Source organism: Stegostoma tigrinum, chromosome 2 (genome assembly GCF_030684315.1).
Source record: "Stegostoma tigrinum isolate sSteTig4 chromosome 2, sSteTig4.hap1, whole genome shotgun sequence".
In the NCBI taxonomy this organism is placed as follows: Eukaryota; Metazoa; Chordata; class Chondrichthyes; order Orectolobiformes; family Stegostomatidae; genus Stegostoma; species Stegostoma tigrinum.
The window spans coordinates 28,643,489-28,661,877 of record NC_081355.1 but is presented as its reverse complement, the minus strand read 5'-3'; the positions used below and the strand labels follow the sequence as shown (position 1 = coordinate 28,661,877).

At 42.7% G+C, this 18,389-nt stretch overlaps 1 protein-coding gene across 3 annotated transcripts in view; it reads right to left on the bottom strand.

The window, feature by feature from the left end:
• LOC125447838 (dyslexia-associated protein KIAA0319-like) overlaps window positions 1-18,389 on the bottom strand; it is a 118,786-nt gene that overhangs the window by 96,594 nt on the left and 3,803 nt on the right. For all 3 annotated transcript variants that reach the window (XM_048522628.2, XM_048522617.2, XM_048522625.2), the window contains 2 exons: window positions 17,046-17,192; window positions 4,990-5,744 (listed from right to left, as the gene is read on the bottom strand). In XM_048522628.2, coding sequence (XP_048378585.1) covers window positions 4,990-5,744; window positions 17,046-17,097 — 807 coding nt within the window. In that variant the 5' untranslated portion in view covers window positions 17,098-17,192. The remainder of the gene's footprint in view (window positions 1-4,989; window positions 5,745-17,045; window positions 17,193-18,389) is intronic.

Below are 18,389 nucleotides of genomic sequence, written 5' to 3'. Positions count from 1 at the left end.
AGCCCCTCCCCATTTTCTCATATGTAAGCCCATTCTTGGGACATGTTCTCTTTAATGGCTAGTCCTTGTGGAAACATAAGCTAAAAGTCCATTCCTCAGGAGAGGAAGGAAACTTTTAAAAAAAGACTGCACTTGCTGACACTCAACAGCATGCACATCAGCATTACCTCTCAAATTTATTTAAATGAAGTATGACAAATACCAGACAAAAAACTAATGAACACATTTTAATGAAAGAATATGTTGGGTGAGGAAAATAAAGTACAAAACAAAAAGGGAATTTTTATTCTAATTTATAATTAAAAATCAGCTTAATATTGCACATGCATGTATGCATGTGCTGTTGAAAATAACTGTGGTGAGCACATGCAGTCAGCAACCAATATCAGATCACTGGTGTCAGCAAAAATTTGAAAAGAAATGAAGTCAAAGTCACTTGAATTTAGTTCATAAAGAAATTAAAATCAAAATCCACAAATGTTATAAATAACATTGATTGGAATCCCTTTCTAGTTCTTAAAGTTGTGTTTATAATAAGCTTTCTTTTTGCTAACACAAGCAGAAGTGATGCAATGGATGAATTCACACATAACATGGATTGGGTTCAACAATGTGCAATGTCCTACAATTCTATAATCAAACTGGAGAAATTGAGACCCATTCATTAAAGTTATGGACACATTCTGTTTGTTACCCTTTTCTCAAACTCCAATTTTGGCTCCATGATATCACTCAGACCTCTAAATCAGCGCATTTTGTGTTCAAAACCCATTCTAGGGCAGTAAACGACAGGCTGGGGACTACGGGGATACCTGAGGGAGAGTAACACTGCCTGATTGTCAATCTTTCAGAAGAAATGTTAAACTGAATTCCACCTTAAAATGGCCCGTTATTGACATTATTTTGAAGAAGAGCTGAAGTATCCACCCAGGTCCTGAGCTAAAGATATCCCTCAAGTAGACGTAAAATAGATGAACTGATGACTATGACAACGCACTGTGGAGCTGAAGGAACACAGCAGGCCAGGAGGCATCAGAGGATCAGGAAGGATGAAGTTTTGGGTCTGGACTCTTCTTCAGTAATGGGGGAAGTGGAAGGGATCTCAGAAATAAATAGAGAAAAGAGGGGTGGGGCTGGGGAAGATAGGTGGGCTGATGATAGGTGAATGCAGGTAGGGAGTGATGGAGATGGGTCAGTGAGGTAGGAGGGGCAGATAGGTGGGAGAATACGGACAGTTGTGTCAGGTCAAGGAGGCGGCGATGACAGGGAGAGTTGCTCATGGGATGCGGACAGGAGCGAGGAGATTTTGAAACTGGTAAAATCTACACTTAGGCCAGGTGGGCTGTAGGCTCCCAAGGTGGAAGATGAGGTGTTGCTCCTCCAGTTTCTGGGTGGCATCATTGTGACACTGGAGGACGTTCAGGATGGACATGTCACCCAGGGAGTGGGAATGGGAGGAGAAGTTGAAGTGGTTCACAACTGGAAGGTGTTGTCATTTGTCATGAACCGAGCACAGGTGCTCTACAAAGTGGTCTCTGAGCCTCCGCTTTGTCTCACTGATGTAGAGGAGGACACATTGGGAGCAGCAGATGCAATAGGCCACATTGACCGATGTGCGGGTGAACCTCTGTCTGATGTGAAAGGTTTGTTGGGTTCCTTGGATGGAGGTGAGAGGGGAGGTGTGGGGGCAGGTGTAGACTTCCTGCAGTTGCAGGGAAAGGTGCCGGGGTGGTAGGGCTTGAGTGTGGAGTGGACGAGGGAGTAGCGGAGGAGGTAGGAGTGGGGAGGAAAATATATGCCCGGTTGTGGGGTTGGATTGTAAATGGCAAAGAAGGATACATTGGTTACAAAGGTTAGCGGGATGATATGTGAGGAAATGGAGGGACGGGCAGTTCTCCACTCCCGCATTAACCTCACTATCAAACCTGCAGATTAAGGGGGCATAGTAGTGGTGTGATGCACTGACCTTTACATAGCTGAGGTCAGGTGCCAACTCTCTGACACCTCCTATCACCCCCTTGATCATGACCCCACCCCTGACCAAAACATCATCTCACAAACCATTCACAACTTCATCACCTGAGGTGACCTCCTACCCACAGCCTCAAACTCATTATTCCTCAGCCCCACACTGCCCAATTCTATCACCTTCCCAAAATCCACAAACCTAACTGTCCAGCCGACCCATTGTCTCTGCCTGCTCCTGCTCAACTGCACTTATCTCTGCTTACCTCGCCTCTGTTTTCTCCCCCCACTCCATCCAAGAACTCCCCACCTACATCTAGGACACCACCTATATCCTCCACCTCCTCCAATTCCCTGGCTCCTAACACCTCATCTTCACCATGATCTCTCTACCCCTTCCCCCATTTCTGAAGACAGACCGTGGCCTGAAACACCTATATACTTGGATTCCCATGCAGATGATCTAAAGGCCCTTTGCTTCTTCTTCTCCTTCAGGCCCAACCAGATCCCCACGCCCCCACCGACACCCTCATCTGCTTAATCAAACACGTCCTTACCCTTAACAACTTCTTCTTTAACTACTCCCACTTCCTACAGACTAAGGGGGTGGCCATGGGAACCCGGAGGGGCCCAAGCTATGCCTGCCTCTTTGTAGGGTACGTGGAACAGTCCCTCTTCCGCTGTTATACTAGCACTATCCCCCACTCTTGCTCCGCAACATTGATGAGTGTATCGGCACTGCCTCATGCTTCCACAAGGAGCTTGAACAGTTCATCAACTTTACTCACACCTTTCACCCCAACCTCAAGTTCACCTGGACCATCTCGAGATACCTCTCTTTCCTTCCTGCACCTCTGTCTCTTTCTCTGGTGACCACCTCGAAACCGACATCTATTTCAAGCCCACCGAAACCCACCATTCCCTGGACTACACCTCCTCTCACCCACCTTCCAGCAAGAGTGCAATCCCCTACACCCGATTCCTCCGCCTCCACTGCACCTGCTCCCACGATGGGGCATTCCATTCTTGAACATCCCAGATGTCCTCTTATTTCAAGGACTGCAATGTACTCCCTTCGGTGGTTGAAAAGGCCCTTGATCGCATCTCTTGTGTTTCCTGCACCTCTGCCCTCACATCCCCTTCCCGCAACAAAAACAAAGACAGAGTCCTCCTTGTCCTCACATATCACCCCACTAACCTTCGTATCTAACGTATCATTCTCTGCCACTTCCGCCACCTGCAATCCGACCCCACAACCAGAGATATATTTCCCTCCCCACCCCCATCTGCCTTTTGAAGGGACCATTCCCTCCGCAACTGCCTCATCCATTCCACACTCGGCACTAGCCCCACCACCCCCGGCACTTTTCTCTGTAACAGCAGGAAGTGCTACACCTGCCCCGAGACCTCCTCCCTCACCTCCATCCAAGGAACTAAAAAACCATTCCACATCAGACAGAGGTTCACCTGCACACCCGTCAACGTTGTCTACTGCATCCACTGCTCCTGGTGTGGCCTCCTCTACATCGGTGAGGCCAGGCTCTGAGGCTGCTTTGTACAGCACCTGCGCTCTGTTCGCGACAAACGACAACACCTTCCGGTCGCAAACCATTTCAACTCCCACACCAACTCCCTGGGTGACATGTCCATACTGGGCCTCCTCTAGTGTCACAATGATGCCACCCAGAAACTGGAGGAGCAGCACCTCATATTCCGCCTTGGGAGCCTACAGCCTAATTGACTAAATGTGGATTTTACCAGTTTCAAAATCTCCCCACCTCTGGCCTCATCCCATGACCAACCCTCCCTCTCTTCCTGCCTCCTCCCTGTCCATCTTCTCTCCCACCTCACTGACCAATCCCCACCACTGCCTACCTGCGCTCATCTATCACCATGAAACCTACAATCCCCAGTCCCACCTCTCCTCCCTCTATTTATTTCTGATCTCCCTTTCCCCTCCCCCATTTCTGAAGACAGACCCTGGCCTGAAACACCAACTTTCCTGCTCCTCCGATGCTGCCTGACCTGCTGTGACCCTCTAGCTCCACAGTGTGTTATCTCTGACTCCAGCATCGGCAGTTCTTAATATCTCTGATCTGATGACTGTTGTGTTATCATTTGTGGCAAGGTGCTAAATGCAAATTGTCTGCCCCATTCCTAAATTACAGCAGTGACTACACTGTAGTTCATTGGCTCTAAAGCACTTTGGACGGAATCCTTGGTTTCTGAAAGATCAAAGAGGCTAATTTTACTTCTTTCTGTGCAGCCATTGAATTGTGCAGTTGGCCTGCTTCGTAACCACCACCTTTTTCTATCATTGGGTCGTTGTCAGAAAGTACAACTACCAATGGAAGATCTCCGTTAGTTTCAACAACATGATGTGAGGAGCAATTAGCTGTCTCCTGGATGATTCCCTAAACAGTTGGTTGGGGTCAGGAGCTCAACAAAGAGGAGCCAAGAGTCCAGATACCATTTTCTGAATTGCACCATGCCACATACATCCAATGGAGTGAATGTTAATTTTCCAGTATTAGACTACTGCCTACCATGAAGGTAGTACTATCGTTGCAACCCAGTTTCAAATTGCACAACAACAATTTAGAACTGGAGCCCTAACTGTTGGGGCACTTTAATGACTCTGCCATGTTTTTAAAACTTTTCCAGGAAGGCTATTTCCAGTAATTGAAACAAAATATGTATGCTGCTTAGTTGCCCACCTCTGAAACTTCAAACTGCTTAATTTCCCAAGATTTCCCCAGTTCCAGCAGTGTTACAGGTTCTACCTTATGGAAGGCAGGAGCAAGAGGAAGAATTATTGCTCTTTCCAGACCACACCTCCACCCAAATCATCCTATCCTCTAATTTTAATCAGTACCCTAGCAATTTGGGTTAGGATCCAGTAGTATCTTACTCAAATTATCTCTGCTATGTCTCTTGCACAACACTGAAACCCAATGAAGGGGGAAATGAGGTCAAACTGCAAAGAAGAATTACATAAAACAACAAAAAACAATTAAGAATTACCTCTTGGGCACTGGTGCTGTTTTCATTCAACTTTTGCAGTAGTTTTCCTTTGCTCACTCTCTCCAAAGGGATAAAGTTCATGACATTGTTGACCTCTTGCTTTGTTTCATCACTCCACTCTTCTTGCTGAGATTCATTAACTGGGAAGCTCACATTTAGAGGGGCTCTGCTTTGAATTCCAACATCCTCCTCCTCAACACCAACCCCACTTGCCTTCACAGAAGACACATCAAGATCCCACAATGGCCAGGGCTGCGAGCCATGCATCTGCCCTGGACCCTTGCTGGTACTTTCCGAATTCCCATAGGTGGCCGGTATTTCTTTGTAGACCCTTACGGAGTCCTCCGCTATAGAGCTATCAAGGGTCAAGTCTTCACGATACAGGTCTTGCAGGTTACCATTCCCCTCAGCTGGCACTGACTGCCTTTGCTTCCCCATGGAACGTCCTCTGCCTTTATGATAGGCATCTTGTAAGCTTGGCCTCTGAGCTGGTGACCGCTGCACAAAGCTTAAGTAAGATTCCACAGCACTGGTCATCTTTGGCTCGCATTCATCCCTGTGTTGACAATTTATAATGTAACAGCGACCCTCAAACATCCACGCCAAGTCACAGTCAGTAAAGTCACAACACGCCGATATACATTCCGACATTGACATTGCTGGAGGAACTCGCAGGATTTTGGTTGTCTTTAGGTTGGGGGAAACTATAGCATCCGGATACTGAGCTGTTTCACTGCAGTAATTTGACACAGCACCTGTGAAAACATTATCAATCACAATTCAAATTACAGACTGTTAAAAATTTACAGGCATTTGACAGCATACGGGGCTGCGTTACTACAGTGACCTCTTGGAGAATGTGTTTGATGTACTAGTGCTGAGATTACATTTAGGGGGAACTATTGCAGGATGACCTTATAGGTAATTTCCCAACTTTGCACTCCTGGCAGCAAAAGAAAGAACGAACTTGCATTCATATGACATGCTTTTTAACCTCAGGACAGCTAAATTAAATACCTTTAGTAATGCGGAAACACAGGAATCACACACATAGGTTCCCGACAAACATTAACAAGGCAAGAACCAGATATCTTGTTTTGAAGATGTGTGGGGAACCAATATCTGGGGAGAACTGGCCTATTCTTTTCTTTCCATCCTCACCAGGCAAGTTGAGTATATCATTGAAAAGGCAGCACCTCCAATACTACAGCATTTCCTCAAATAGCACAATCCGTCTCAAGTCTCTGGAGTATGGCCAAAGTTACAATCTTCTGATCCTGGGGTAAGTTCACAGGAACGTTGCTTGTTTGCAATTTTTGGAAATTTATAAAATGTCTTGCACAGAATTTTCTGGACACTAACTTCTTAGATTTATTCGTGGCTTCTTCGATGAGCGGTTGTGCTCTGAATTTTTTTTTGAAATCTTCACTTGAAGTAACTCATTAATTCCTTCATTATTTAAATAAAAAGTTTCTTTCCTAAATTTGTCCTTCTCTAAATTCTTCCTACTGTTCGAATTTCTTTTATTCACTCTGGAGATCACAGATGGTTCACTAGTATTTCACTAGCACTTTATACAACTTCAGAGTGACTCTTGAGGCTAATGATCTTTGGAGTTTGTTTATTTCAACATTTTATTTGATACTGTAACCACTTCTCTCCAGTGAAATGGCACATTCAACTCACATTATCAAATGATAATATAATTTTACAATCAAGTTTCCCCATTTTCAAACAGATATCATTACCTGACATACATATTCGTACATTACTTAAAAATCATCTTCCTAATCAGTAAATTAGTCAATTCAGAATTTACCCCTTCTCTGGGTCTTCAGCTTTGTTACTATGATCACTGTAGTATTTATAAGTATTGAATGCAAACTGCAGGGGACCCCATTGGAACATAAGCGTTCTGGCAGTCCATTCAGTTGTGCACATTAAATTAGTACTTTCTTTTACTATTAAATTGCTAATTTATTGTCAAATTTAATCCCACGATCTGTGCTAGACATGGAACAGTGCTAGCACTGGAATCAAAAAATTGTTGATTCAATCCCCACTCTACAGAACTGAACACACAATCTAGGTTGAAGCCCCAGTGAAGTACTGAGGGCACTGGGAACAATTGGAAATGCTGTCTTTCAGATGAGACATTAAACAAAGGCCCAATTTAACTTTCCAGTTCCTACAAACCTATGTCAAACTACAACAGAAATTTCCCCAGATGTCTGAGTCAATGTTGGTCTCGCAAACATATGACTAAAATAGATTATTTGATCATTATCTCAAGGCTATTTCTGCTGACTTGTTGTGCACAATTGACTACTGTATTTCCAATACTAGAGGAACTCATAAATGCAATTCATGACTATGAAATGTTTTTGGGCATCCCAAGGTCTTGAAAGGTGCTACAAAAATGCTGGCTCTTTATTGCTTTAATCCTAAGAGCTAATATTGTTGCAAGCATTCATTAAGACATTATAGTCAATTTCTTTCTAAAACCATGACTTTGGAAAAGTGTCGAATTTCCTTGAGGTGCATTCTGTCTTTGGAAATGCAATGATGCAGCAATCCTGCCTGCACGTTAGTATCCCTGAACCCAGGAAATGGGACTGGGGCAGTATTCAAATATTTTAGATGGGCAGTTGCTGAGGTCATTTAGATTGATGTTGGAACACACGAGGAGGGAAAGGAGGAACAGCATTGTGGTCAATTCATGTAATATGGCTTAGTTGGGTGAGAAGAGTGTTCTGCAAGTCTGCAATTAACCACATAATTAGGCAGTGGGATCAGGGAAACTTGCCATTTAAAACTGCAACTATGTCTACTCACCAATCGCCGAAAACTTTAAGCATGCCATCTCAACTTCAACATCCACACTTTGTAAACTTCAGCTATCACCAAATAAAAACCAAAAGAACTGCTGATGCTACATATCATGAACGAAAAATGTTCCTGGAAAAGCTCAGCATGTCTGGCAGCATCGGAGATAACATTTCTGGTCCGTTGACCCTTCCTCAGAACTCCTATCAGATAGCTATCTCTATCCTTTCTTGCATCACATCCCGCTCACACATCACCCCAATCTTTTTAATCAACACTGGCTTCCAACATCGCAACTTCTCAAATTTAAAATCCCTGTCCTCATATTCAAATGCTCCTTGATTTGTCCCTCTCTCTCCAGCTCTAAATTTCTCCTCAAATTTCATATTCATCTGACTCCAAGTTCTTGCAAACTTTTATTGGAGGCAGTGACTTCATTTGATCAAAGTCAGAATTTACAGGACACCAGGTTATAGTCCAACAGGTTTATTTGAAATCACAAGCTTTCAAAGCACTGCTCCTTTGTCTGGTGAAGTGACTTCACATTCTCCTCATGTTTTCTCCAGGTGCTCTAGCTTCCTCCCACAGTCCGTAGCAGTGCTCCGAAAGCTTGTGATTTCAAGTAAACCTGTTGGACTATAGTCTGGTGTCGTGTGACTTCTGACTTTGTCCACTCTAGTCCAACACTGGCACCTGCACATATTGGCATTCATTTAATCAGTGCACAGATCATTGAGGATAGTTTTTCTGAAGCGCTGCACCTCTTTAGAATCCACTCCTCGCATAAGATCCGTTTTCACTTCCTATTAAAGCTCAATGCTTTGACCAGGCTTTTGGTCACGCCTCCTATGCTCAGTTTTGTATTTTTGTTCTTACGCTTGATTTTTATCCCGTGTTAATGATAGTAAGTAACTGCAAGCTGCTTTGTATGTACAGTGTACAACTACACAATGTAATTCCTACCTCCCAAAAAATATCACCTAGAAATTAAGCAATGACGATGAAATGGCACTTGTAAGTGTGATTTAAATCATCCAGTAATTCAGGCAAAGCAATTTGGCATTTGGGCAGCACGGTGGCTCAGTGGTTAGCACTGCAGCCTCACAGTGTTAGGGACCCGGGTTCGATTCGAGCCTCGGGCAACTGTCTGTGCAGAGTTTGCACATTCTCCCTGTGTCTGCGTGGGCTTCCTCCAGTTTCCTCCCACAGTCCAAAGATGTGCAGGCTAGGTGGACTGGCCATGCTAAATTGCCCATAGTATTCAGGGGTGTGTGGGTTATAGGGGGAATAGGTCTGAGTGGGATATATCAAGGGGCAGTGTGGACTTGTTAGGCTAAAGGGCCTGTTTCCACACTGTACGGAATCTAATCTAATAGCAGCAGATTGTATAGGGAACTTGATCATGCTTTTCCTGGTATGTTTAATAACATCTCCAGATGGTTAAGTACAGATTTGATTCCTGCAGTGGAGCAGTCACTCTTGGTGAGAATCTCACAAATAGTGAAAAGTAATAAGAGAGAAAGCTATGACGTTGGTAATTCAGTATTTCTTGTACATATTAGTGTAGATATTTCTGAGCAATGACACTGTGATATTCACCACTGACTGCCCTAAAATAAAAGTCCTCATATTGTCCATCAACTGCAGTGAAAACCACACTTTGTTGGGACAATCAGTATGGGCATCCAGCTGGCACATTGCCAAAGAGACCACACCTCCTTCAGAGTTGATGAGTTGAAAATACATTGAGGTCAGTCTTCAGCTCAATGACAATTGAAGAAATTTTGAATGATTTTTAATATTTTATAACAGTCAGGCTAATTTCTTTTAAGCAGTTTTAAACACTGCAACACTCCTTTAATGATTTTTAGATTGGCCAGGGCCTACTCCTCAAATATAAATCAGCTTTTGGCTCACTCACACTACCACTTCCCCAACCCTTGCTCATTTTCACACATCCACCCACTCATACTGCGCCTAGAAATTAAAGTTCCCACTTGTAAGATGGTAAGCAGGAGTGGTGATGTTACTACGCAATAATCTGTGCAAAGGAACAATCCCTTCCTGCTATGGGTGGATACAAGATAGGATTTAATTACTTTGTTTCAAAGTTCCTCCAAATAAACATGTGTTCATATGCTCTTGTTTGCGAAACAAAATGAGAATTGCCTATCTTTATTAGATTAACAGTACACATAACATCTTCACAGGCAAAGATCCTGTGCAAAAGAAATCAATAGGCTAATCATATAGCCATTTATGAGATTATCAATTCTAATGAATATCAACTTCATGAAAATAAATACTTTGATAGGTATAATTATGGACATGGTGGACAGTGTTTGTTGCTGTCTTAGTAATCAAGATGGTTCAACTAGTAATCCAAAGAACACGTGTCCTATCAAGGTAGTTAGGTTTAAATGGCCTGGTGGCGGGGGGAAGGGGCAGCACAGTGGTTCAGGGGTTAGCACTGCTGCCTCACAGCACCAGGGACTCAGGTTCAATTCCACTCTTGGTCAACTGTCAATATGGAGTTCACACATTCTCCTCATGTTTTCTCCAGGTGCTCTGGCTTCCTCCCACAGTCCAAAGATGTGCAGGTTAGGTGAATTGGCCATACTAAATTGCCCACAGTGTCCAGGGATGTGCAGGCTTAGTGGATTAGCCATGATAAATTCAGGGTTACAAGGGTAGGGTAGGGGAGTGGGTCTGGGTGGGATGCTCTTTGGAGGGTTGAAATGGATTCCTTGAGCCAAATGGCCTATTTCTACACAATTGGCATTCTAAGATTCTAAATGTCTGGAGGTAAGAATCTGACATGGATAACAGCAACTATAAAGTAGTCAACATTCCCCAACTGGGTCACTATTGCTCTTTAGAAAGTATATTATCCTCACATGTCTGGTTTATAAGTGACTCCAGTTACACACTAATATGGGTTGACTCTTTCCTGCCCTCTGACCTTACCTTTGCAAGTCACTCAGTGTGCCACCCTCATCTCGAGGTCAATTAAACATAAGTTGTATTTGCCAACCTTGCCAGAAAATCCATATCCCAAATATGAATGAAAGAAACATGCATCTGGTAATCAATTTGTTGTGTTTATTTCTATTCTTACCTCTTCAAAATGATGCACAAGAACAGTGCTATATTTTAAAACTTCACACAATCTGGCAGCTTGATATTTCAGATTGCGTACTTAGAATGTCAGACACTCCAGTCACAAAACAGCCTCCCAATCAGGCATGTTGAAAACCAAAAAAAAAGGCATTTTATCTAGGCTATTAGAATTCTTATATCATCATGCAAGCTGAAGAAGTGCCAGAGTGGGATATCAGTTTTATATCTTCCTCTATCCTTGTGATTCAGTTTAGTTCAATCCAATACCATATAAGAGGTAGATGTAAGAGCTGCAACATAAAGATGGCAAACTTACCCCTCCACAGCATCTAAAAACAGTAAAAGAATGATGGGTCAACCCCATCAAAGAGGGCTCAAAATAACTTGACAAGAGGCCCGAGGAAGTGATCAATCTTAAATTATGTGAATTTGTCTGTGTGTTCTCAACCCTTCACATGCCAATCTGTAAACAGGGATTGTAGAGCCTGAAACGATTGTGCTTATCGGGAAGTTCCAAAGGCTGACACAATTATCTTAGACTCAATGGGTCAAGCAACTTCCTTTAATGAGTCTACCCAGAACACCAACTTGAACCAGTGTTACATCTGATAATCTGCTCTCTTTAGATAGATCTGTAGTAGTCAAATAATTGTATGCAATTGATGGTGGACTGGCTACTGTCATATTGGGAATTGTTTGTTTGAGTTGGAAAGAGAACAAAGTTTTCAATCAAATCAGATATTGCTCAACAGCCAAAAATGAGACTGAAAATCACTATATTTTCCAAAATAAGAAGTGTGTTTGCTTTCAAGCTTCTGCTTTCAGTGGTTAGCCTTGTGGTAGCAGGGTCATAGTTATAAAGCTGGTGTAAAGTCAAGTCATTGTATTTTGCAGAAAATTAAAAGTGTGGAGGGAGGAAAAACTATCTGTCTTACCAAAATACAAAAGAAAAGACCTTTTAAAACTTTTCCTGTCATATTCAAACAGCTTTCGTAAAGTCATTGACAATATGCTCAAATAGCATGTGATGATTGAAATATGTATTCATATTTCAATAACAGTAACTACATACTCCATTTGCTAATTCTAAATGCAATTCATACATGCCCTTCAATGTGATTTCAAACTGGTTCACAATATAGAGTCATATAAAACTGACATCCTAGTCATACTTTCTTGTCTCGCATCAGAAGGATCACACCACACCATAAGGCCATAAGACATAGGAATGGAAGTAAGGCCATTCAGCCCATCAAGTCCACTCCTCCATTTAAATCATGGCTGATGGGCATTTCAACACCACTTCCCTGCACTCTCCCCGTAGCCCTTGATTCCTTTTGAGATCAAGAATTTGTCGATCTCTGCCTTGAAGGCATCCAACGTCCCGGCCTCCACTGCACTCTGCGGCAATGAATTCCACAAGCCCACCACTCTCTGGCTGAAGAAATGAAGAAATGTCGTCTCATTTCAGTTTTAAATTTACCCCCTCTAATTTTAAGGCTGTGCCCACGGGTCCTAGTGTCCCTACCTAATGGAAACAACTTCCTAGCGTCCACCCTTTCTAAACCATACATTATCTTGTAAGTTTTTATTAGATCTCCCCTCAACCTTCTAAACTCTAATGAGTACAATTCCAGGATCCTTAGCCGTTCATCATACGTTAAACCTACCATTCCAGGGATCATCCGTGTGAATTTCCGCTGGACACGCTCCAGGGCTAGTATGTCCTTCCTGAGTGTGGGGCCCAAAATTGGACACAGTATTCTAAATGGGGCCTAACTAGAGCTTTAGAAAGCCTCAGAAGCACATCACTGCCTTTATATTCCACCCTCTTAGATAAACGACAACATTACATTCGCTTTCTTAATTACGGACTCTACCTGCAAGTTAACCTTTAGAGAATCCTGGACCAGCACTTCTGATTTGCAAATTTTCTCACCATTTAGAAAATAGTCCATGACTGTATTCTTTTTTCCAAAGTGCAAAACCTCACATTGACTCACATTGAATTTCATCAGCCGTTTCCTGGACCACTCTCTTAAACCGTCTGAATCTTTCTGCAGCTTCCCCACCTCCTCAGTACTACCTGCCTGTCCACCTATCTTCGTATTATCGGCAAACTTCACCAGAATGCCCCCAGTCCCTTCATCCAAATCATTAATATATAAGGTGAACAGCTGTAGCCCCAACACTGAACCCTGTGGGACACCGCTCGTCACCAGTTGCCATTCAGAAAAAGAGCCTTTTATCCCAACTCTCTGCCTTCTGTCAGACAGCCAATCCTCAATCCAAGCCAGTAGCTCACCTCGAACACCATGGGCCCTCACCTTGCTCAGCAGCCTCCCGTGAGGCACTGTATCAAAGGTCTTTTGGAAGTCTAGATAGATAACATCTACTGGGTTTCCCTGGTCTAACATACTTGTTACCTCTTCAAAGAATTCTAACTTGTTTTAATCTGACCCTGCACTTCCAGGAATTTAGAAATCTCATCCTTGACAATGGATTCTAGAATTTTACCAACTACCGAGGTTAGGCTAATCGGCCTATAATTTTCCATCTTTTGCCTTGATCCTTTCTTAAACAAGGGAGTTACAACAGCAATTTTCCAATCATCTGGGACTTTCCCTGACTCCAGTGACTTTTGAAAGATCACGACCAAAGCCTCCGCTATTTCCTCAGCCACCTCCCTCAGAACTCTAGGATGTAGCCCATCGGGGCCAGGAGATTTATCAATTTTTAGACCCTTTAGCTTTTCTAGCACTTTCTCTTTTGTAATGCCTACCATACTCAACTCTGCCCCCTGGCTCTCCCTAATTGTTGGCATTCTACTCGTGTCTTCCACTGTGAAGACTGACATAAAGTACTTATTAAGTTCTTCAGCTATTTCTTTATCTCCCATCACTAGCCTTCCAGCATCAATTTGGAGCGGCCCAATATCTACTTTTGCCTCTCGTTTGTTTCTTATGTATTGAAAGAAGCTTTTACCATCATTTCTAATATTACTAGCTAGCCTACCTTCATATATGATCTCCTCCTTCCTTATTGGTCTCTTTGTTATCCTCTGTCTGTTTTTGGAGCCTTCCCAATCTTCTGATTTCCCAGTGCTCTTGGCCACTTTATAAGCTGTCTCTTTTTCTTTGATATATTTCCTGACTTCCTTTGTCAACCATGGCTGTCTAATCCCACCCTGGATAATCTTTCTTTTCTTTGGGATGAACCTCTGTACTGTGTCCTCAATTACACCCAGAAACTCCTGCCATTGTTGCTGCACTGTCTTCCCTGCTAGGCTCTGCTTCCAGTCGATTTTCGTCAATTCCTCTCTCATGGCCCTGTAATTACCTTTATTTAACTGTAACACCATTACATCTGATTTTGCCCTCTCTCTTTCAAACTGCAGCCTGAACTCTGCCATATTATGATCGCTGCCTCCTAAGTGTTCCCTTACTTTAAGGTCTTTTATAAAGTCTGGCTCATTACATAGCACTAAGTCCAGAATAGCCTGCTCCCTTGTGGGCTCCATCACAAGCTGTTCCAAAAAGCCATCCTGCAAACATTCCCTGAATTCTCTTTCTTTGGATGCACCAGCAACATTATTCATCCAATTCACAGCATTTTGAAGTTCCCCATGATCACCATGACCTTGCCTTTCTGAAATGCCCTTTCTATTTCCCGGTGCATCTTGCGCCCCTGGTCCTGATCACTGTTAGGAGGTCTGTACATAACTCCCATTACAGTTTTTTTGCCTTTGTAGTTCCTCAAATCCATCCACACAGACTCCACATCATCTGACCCTATGTCATTTGGTGCCGTAGATTTAATTCCATTCTTAACTAACAAGGCAACCCCACCCCCTCTGCCCACCTCCCTGTCTTTTTGATATGTTGTGAATCCTTGGATGTTTAACTGTCAGTCCTGAGCTCCCTGCAACTATGTCTCTGTGATGCCTACCACATCATAATCATTCAAGAGGATTTGTGCTGTTAATTCATCTACTTTGTTGCGAATACTACGAGCATTTAGATAAAGTGCCTTAATGCTAGCTTTCTTATCATTATTAGAGAGGTTGGAAATCCCAAGATGTCTTAAGCTATCCTTCCCTTTTGCTGTATTCCTAGTCTGCCTCGAGCTTAAACCCACCTGTACACATGCTATCCTGCTGCTTATCTTTCCATTTAACTCCATACTCCCTGTCGCTTTCACTTTCCCTTCCCCCCGACTCACTAGTTTAAGGTCCTACTGACTACCCTATTTATCCTTTTCGCTAGAACACTGGTTCCTGATCGGTTCAGGTGGAGACCGTCCCAACAGTACAGATACACCCCCTTCCAAAACTGATGCCAATGCCCCATGAAATGGAATCCCTCTTTCCCACACCAATCCCTTAGCCACATGTTTACTTCCCTAACTTTCTTATCCCTATGCCAATTGGCACGTGGCTCGGGCAGTAATCTGGAGATTATGACCCTTGAGGACCTGCACTTCAATTTCCTTCCTGTGCTTGATAATGCCTGAACAGGTCCTCTACCCTAGCTTTGCCTATGTTGTTAGTCCCAACGTGGACCACAACAACTGGATCCTCCCCCTCCAATATCTTTTCAAGCCGGTTGGAGACGTCCTGCACCCTGACACCGGGCAGGCAACACACCATGCGGGACTCCCAATCCGACTTGCATAGGATACTATCTGTTCCCCTAATTATAGAATCCCCTTTAACAGCTACTTGTCTTTTTGTTCCCCCCTATTGAATGACCTTCTGCACCATGGTGCCATGGTCAGCTGGCTCATCCTGTCCACAGTCCTTTTCCTCAACCGTACAGGGAGCAAGAATCTCATACCTGTTGCTCAAGGTCAAGGGCTGAGGCTCCTGCACTCCTGAACTCAGAATCCCCCTACCTGCCTCACTTACAGTCACACCTTGTCCCTGAACACTTTCTGAACTTGAGTTATTTAATCTACTGGGTGTGACTGCCTCCTGAAACAAAATGTCCAGGTAACTCTCCCCCTCCCAGATGTGCCGCTGAGTTTGAAGCTCAGATTCCAGATCATTTACTCTGATCCGGAGTTCTTCCAGCAACCAACACTTGCTGCAGATGTGGTCACTGCCAATTCAACTCAGTGCAGGTTAGCATCTGTAAACAGACCAGTGGTCCTGCACTATCATTACTGTACAGCTTTTTTTTTAAACAACAGAAATGAACAACTCTTGTACTGCTTCAAGGTGCTTATGCAGTAATAATCTGTGCCTCACAAACCAGGAAGGTTGCAGGCCCAAATACCCTTCCTTTTTTAAGTTAATTGATCTCATTGCTGCGGCAACATTAGTGATGCTTCATTTCACCTCAACACACCTGGGTTAGGAAGGTGGAAAAACAGTGTTGTTTACTTGTGTCCCTCACAGAGAGTCATAGCACCTGAGAAGGTGGATGAGGATTAGTTTACATATTTTCTAATCATGCTTACTACAATGAGTTCTGCAATCAAGCCTGACTCACTGTCCACATCAATTCCTAAAAGCACCTACATCACATTGGTGATTTGTGGGTCGCGTTTAACATTGTTGTAGTTTTGTCATTGGTCACCCTCTGATACATGTTTCAAGTGTCCATCTTTTATTTGTGTATCATGAACAATGCATTAACTGGTTTGATATAAACAATCTGCACAAATCTTCAAAGTTAAACCTAAAAAGCTACCTTCAAAAATATGAGAACTGATAAAATAGCAATTAAGAAATAACTTCCTGGAAAAAAAACATGACCAGAAAATAAACCAATCCATTGCAAAAAGCAAAGTGCTACAAATGCTAGAAATTTCAAATCGAAACAGAAGCTCTGTTAAAAGGAAATTGACTTGAAACATAAACTTTCCTTTCGCTAGCGAGTTTTGAGAAGATTTGTAGTTCAGGTTGAGGTTCTAGATGTGAGTTTGCTCGCTGAGCTGGAAGGTTCGTTTTCAGACGTTTCGTCACCATTCTAGGTAACATCATCAGTGAGCTTCGTCGGAGGCTCACTGATGATGTTTCCTTTCGCTCTCTACAGATACTGCCAGATAAATTGAGTGCTACCAGCATTTTTTATATTTTAAACCAATCCATTATTTAAGTAACATACCTGTAATGGTGCATAGGAATACAGCACTGAGGGAAAATCTTAAGTGGGTCATTTTCACAGCGTCAAGCTTGAAACAAGTTCCAGCGCAACCTTTAAAACGGCATGTATACTTTTCTTTATCTTGCTTCAATGGCAATTTTGGAAACACTAGAATCAATCACACATGAAAGTTGTCAGCTCAAAGGTGCAAAGCACAAATTAATAAGATCAACATTGTTAGTGTTTATTTAGTCATTTATACATAGTTACACAACCACTTTGCTGAAAATTAATGTTCACCGTGCAGATGGAAATGTTGAAAGGCATAGCGAAAGGCATTTTATCCCATGCAATGGTCATGCAACTAAGAACACAGGTTTCCTTCAGTAACTGCATTCCAGACTTTTATTTTAGTTGTTTGTAGGATGTGCGCATCACTGACGAGGCCAATTGATATTGAGGCCATGAACCATCTCTTGTACCGCCGCACTACAATTAGAGGAGTTCCAGGATTTTGATCAATTGAGAATAAAAGAGCAGCAATAAATGTCAAAGTTCAGATGCTTTGTAATTTTATAAACAGACATGGCGAGATGGTCTTCTGATATCCCTGCTCTCTTTGGATGCTACAAATGCTAATGCTGCTTCTCTATCCAAAGACTTTTCCAAAACATGCCACAGCACTGCTTCTTAAGATAACAGCACATATCACTCTCTTTAGACATTCAAATCTATTTAAAAAGTAAAAATTAGGAAACACTACATTGCAACAATTAAATTGCACAGTTGCAAGTTAGTTCTTCATGGGCATGTGTCTACAACACAAATAGCCTTACATTTGGCATGGATTGATAATGTTTCATAAAGATGCTATTGGCACTTATTGTTGGAATAAAAAAAAGGACTATTCAGTTGGATAAAGAATAAACTTTACTTGATTAAGAATCACCAAGTTTACAAGAATGCCTGAAATGAAAAATTCTCCATTCCCCAGATCTTGTGTCCTTCGCTATATGATCAGAAAAAAACTAGTAAAGAGATAGTGAATTACAATGATGGAAATGTCCATTAAAAAAACTTACGCCTTGCAAAAGAAACATACAATTCAGAACATAAATAACCTCTCTCTATCCCCCACATCATGTAACCCTAAGGCCATTCCATATGAAGAGCATTTTCAGCAATGCTTAGCGATGTTATTTCTTCAAGTGCTGGTGACAACTGCCATGGTTAAGATCACAAACGTTACAAAATACAAAGACTGGGACTGTCAGTTTATGATAAGGTAAAATGGAATAAAATGGGAGGAGGGCCATGATGGGTAGCTTATTTGCTGTGGAGGCAAATATGCACCAACTTGGCTAC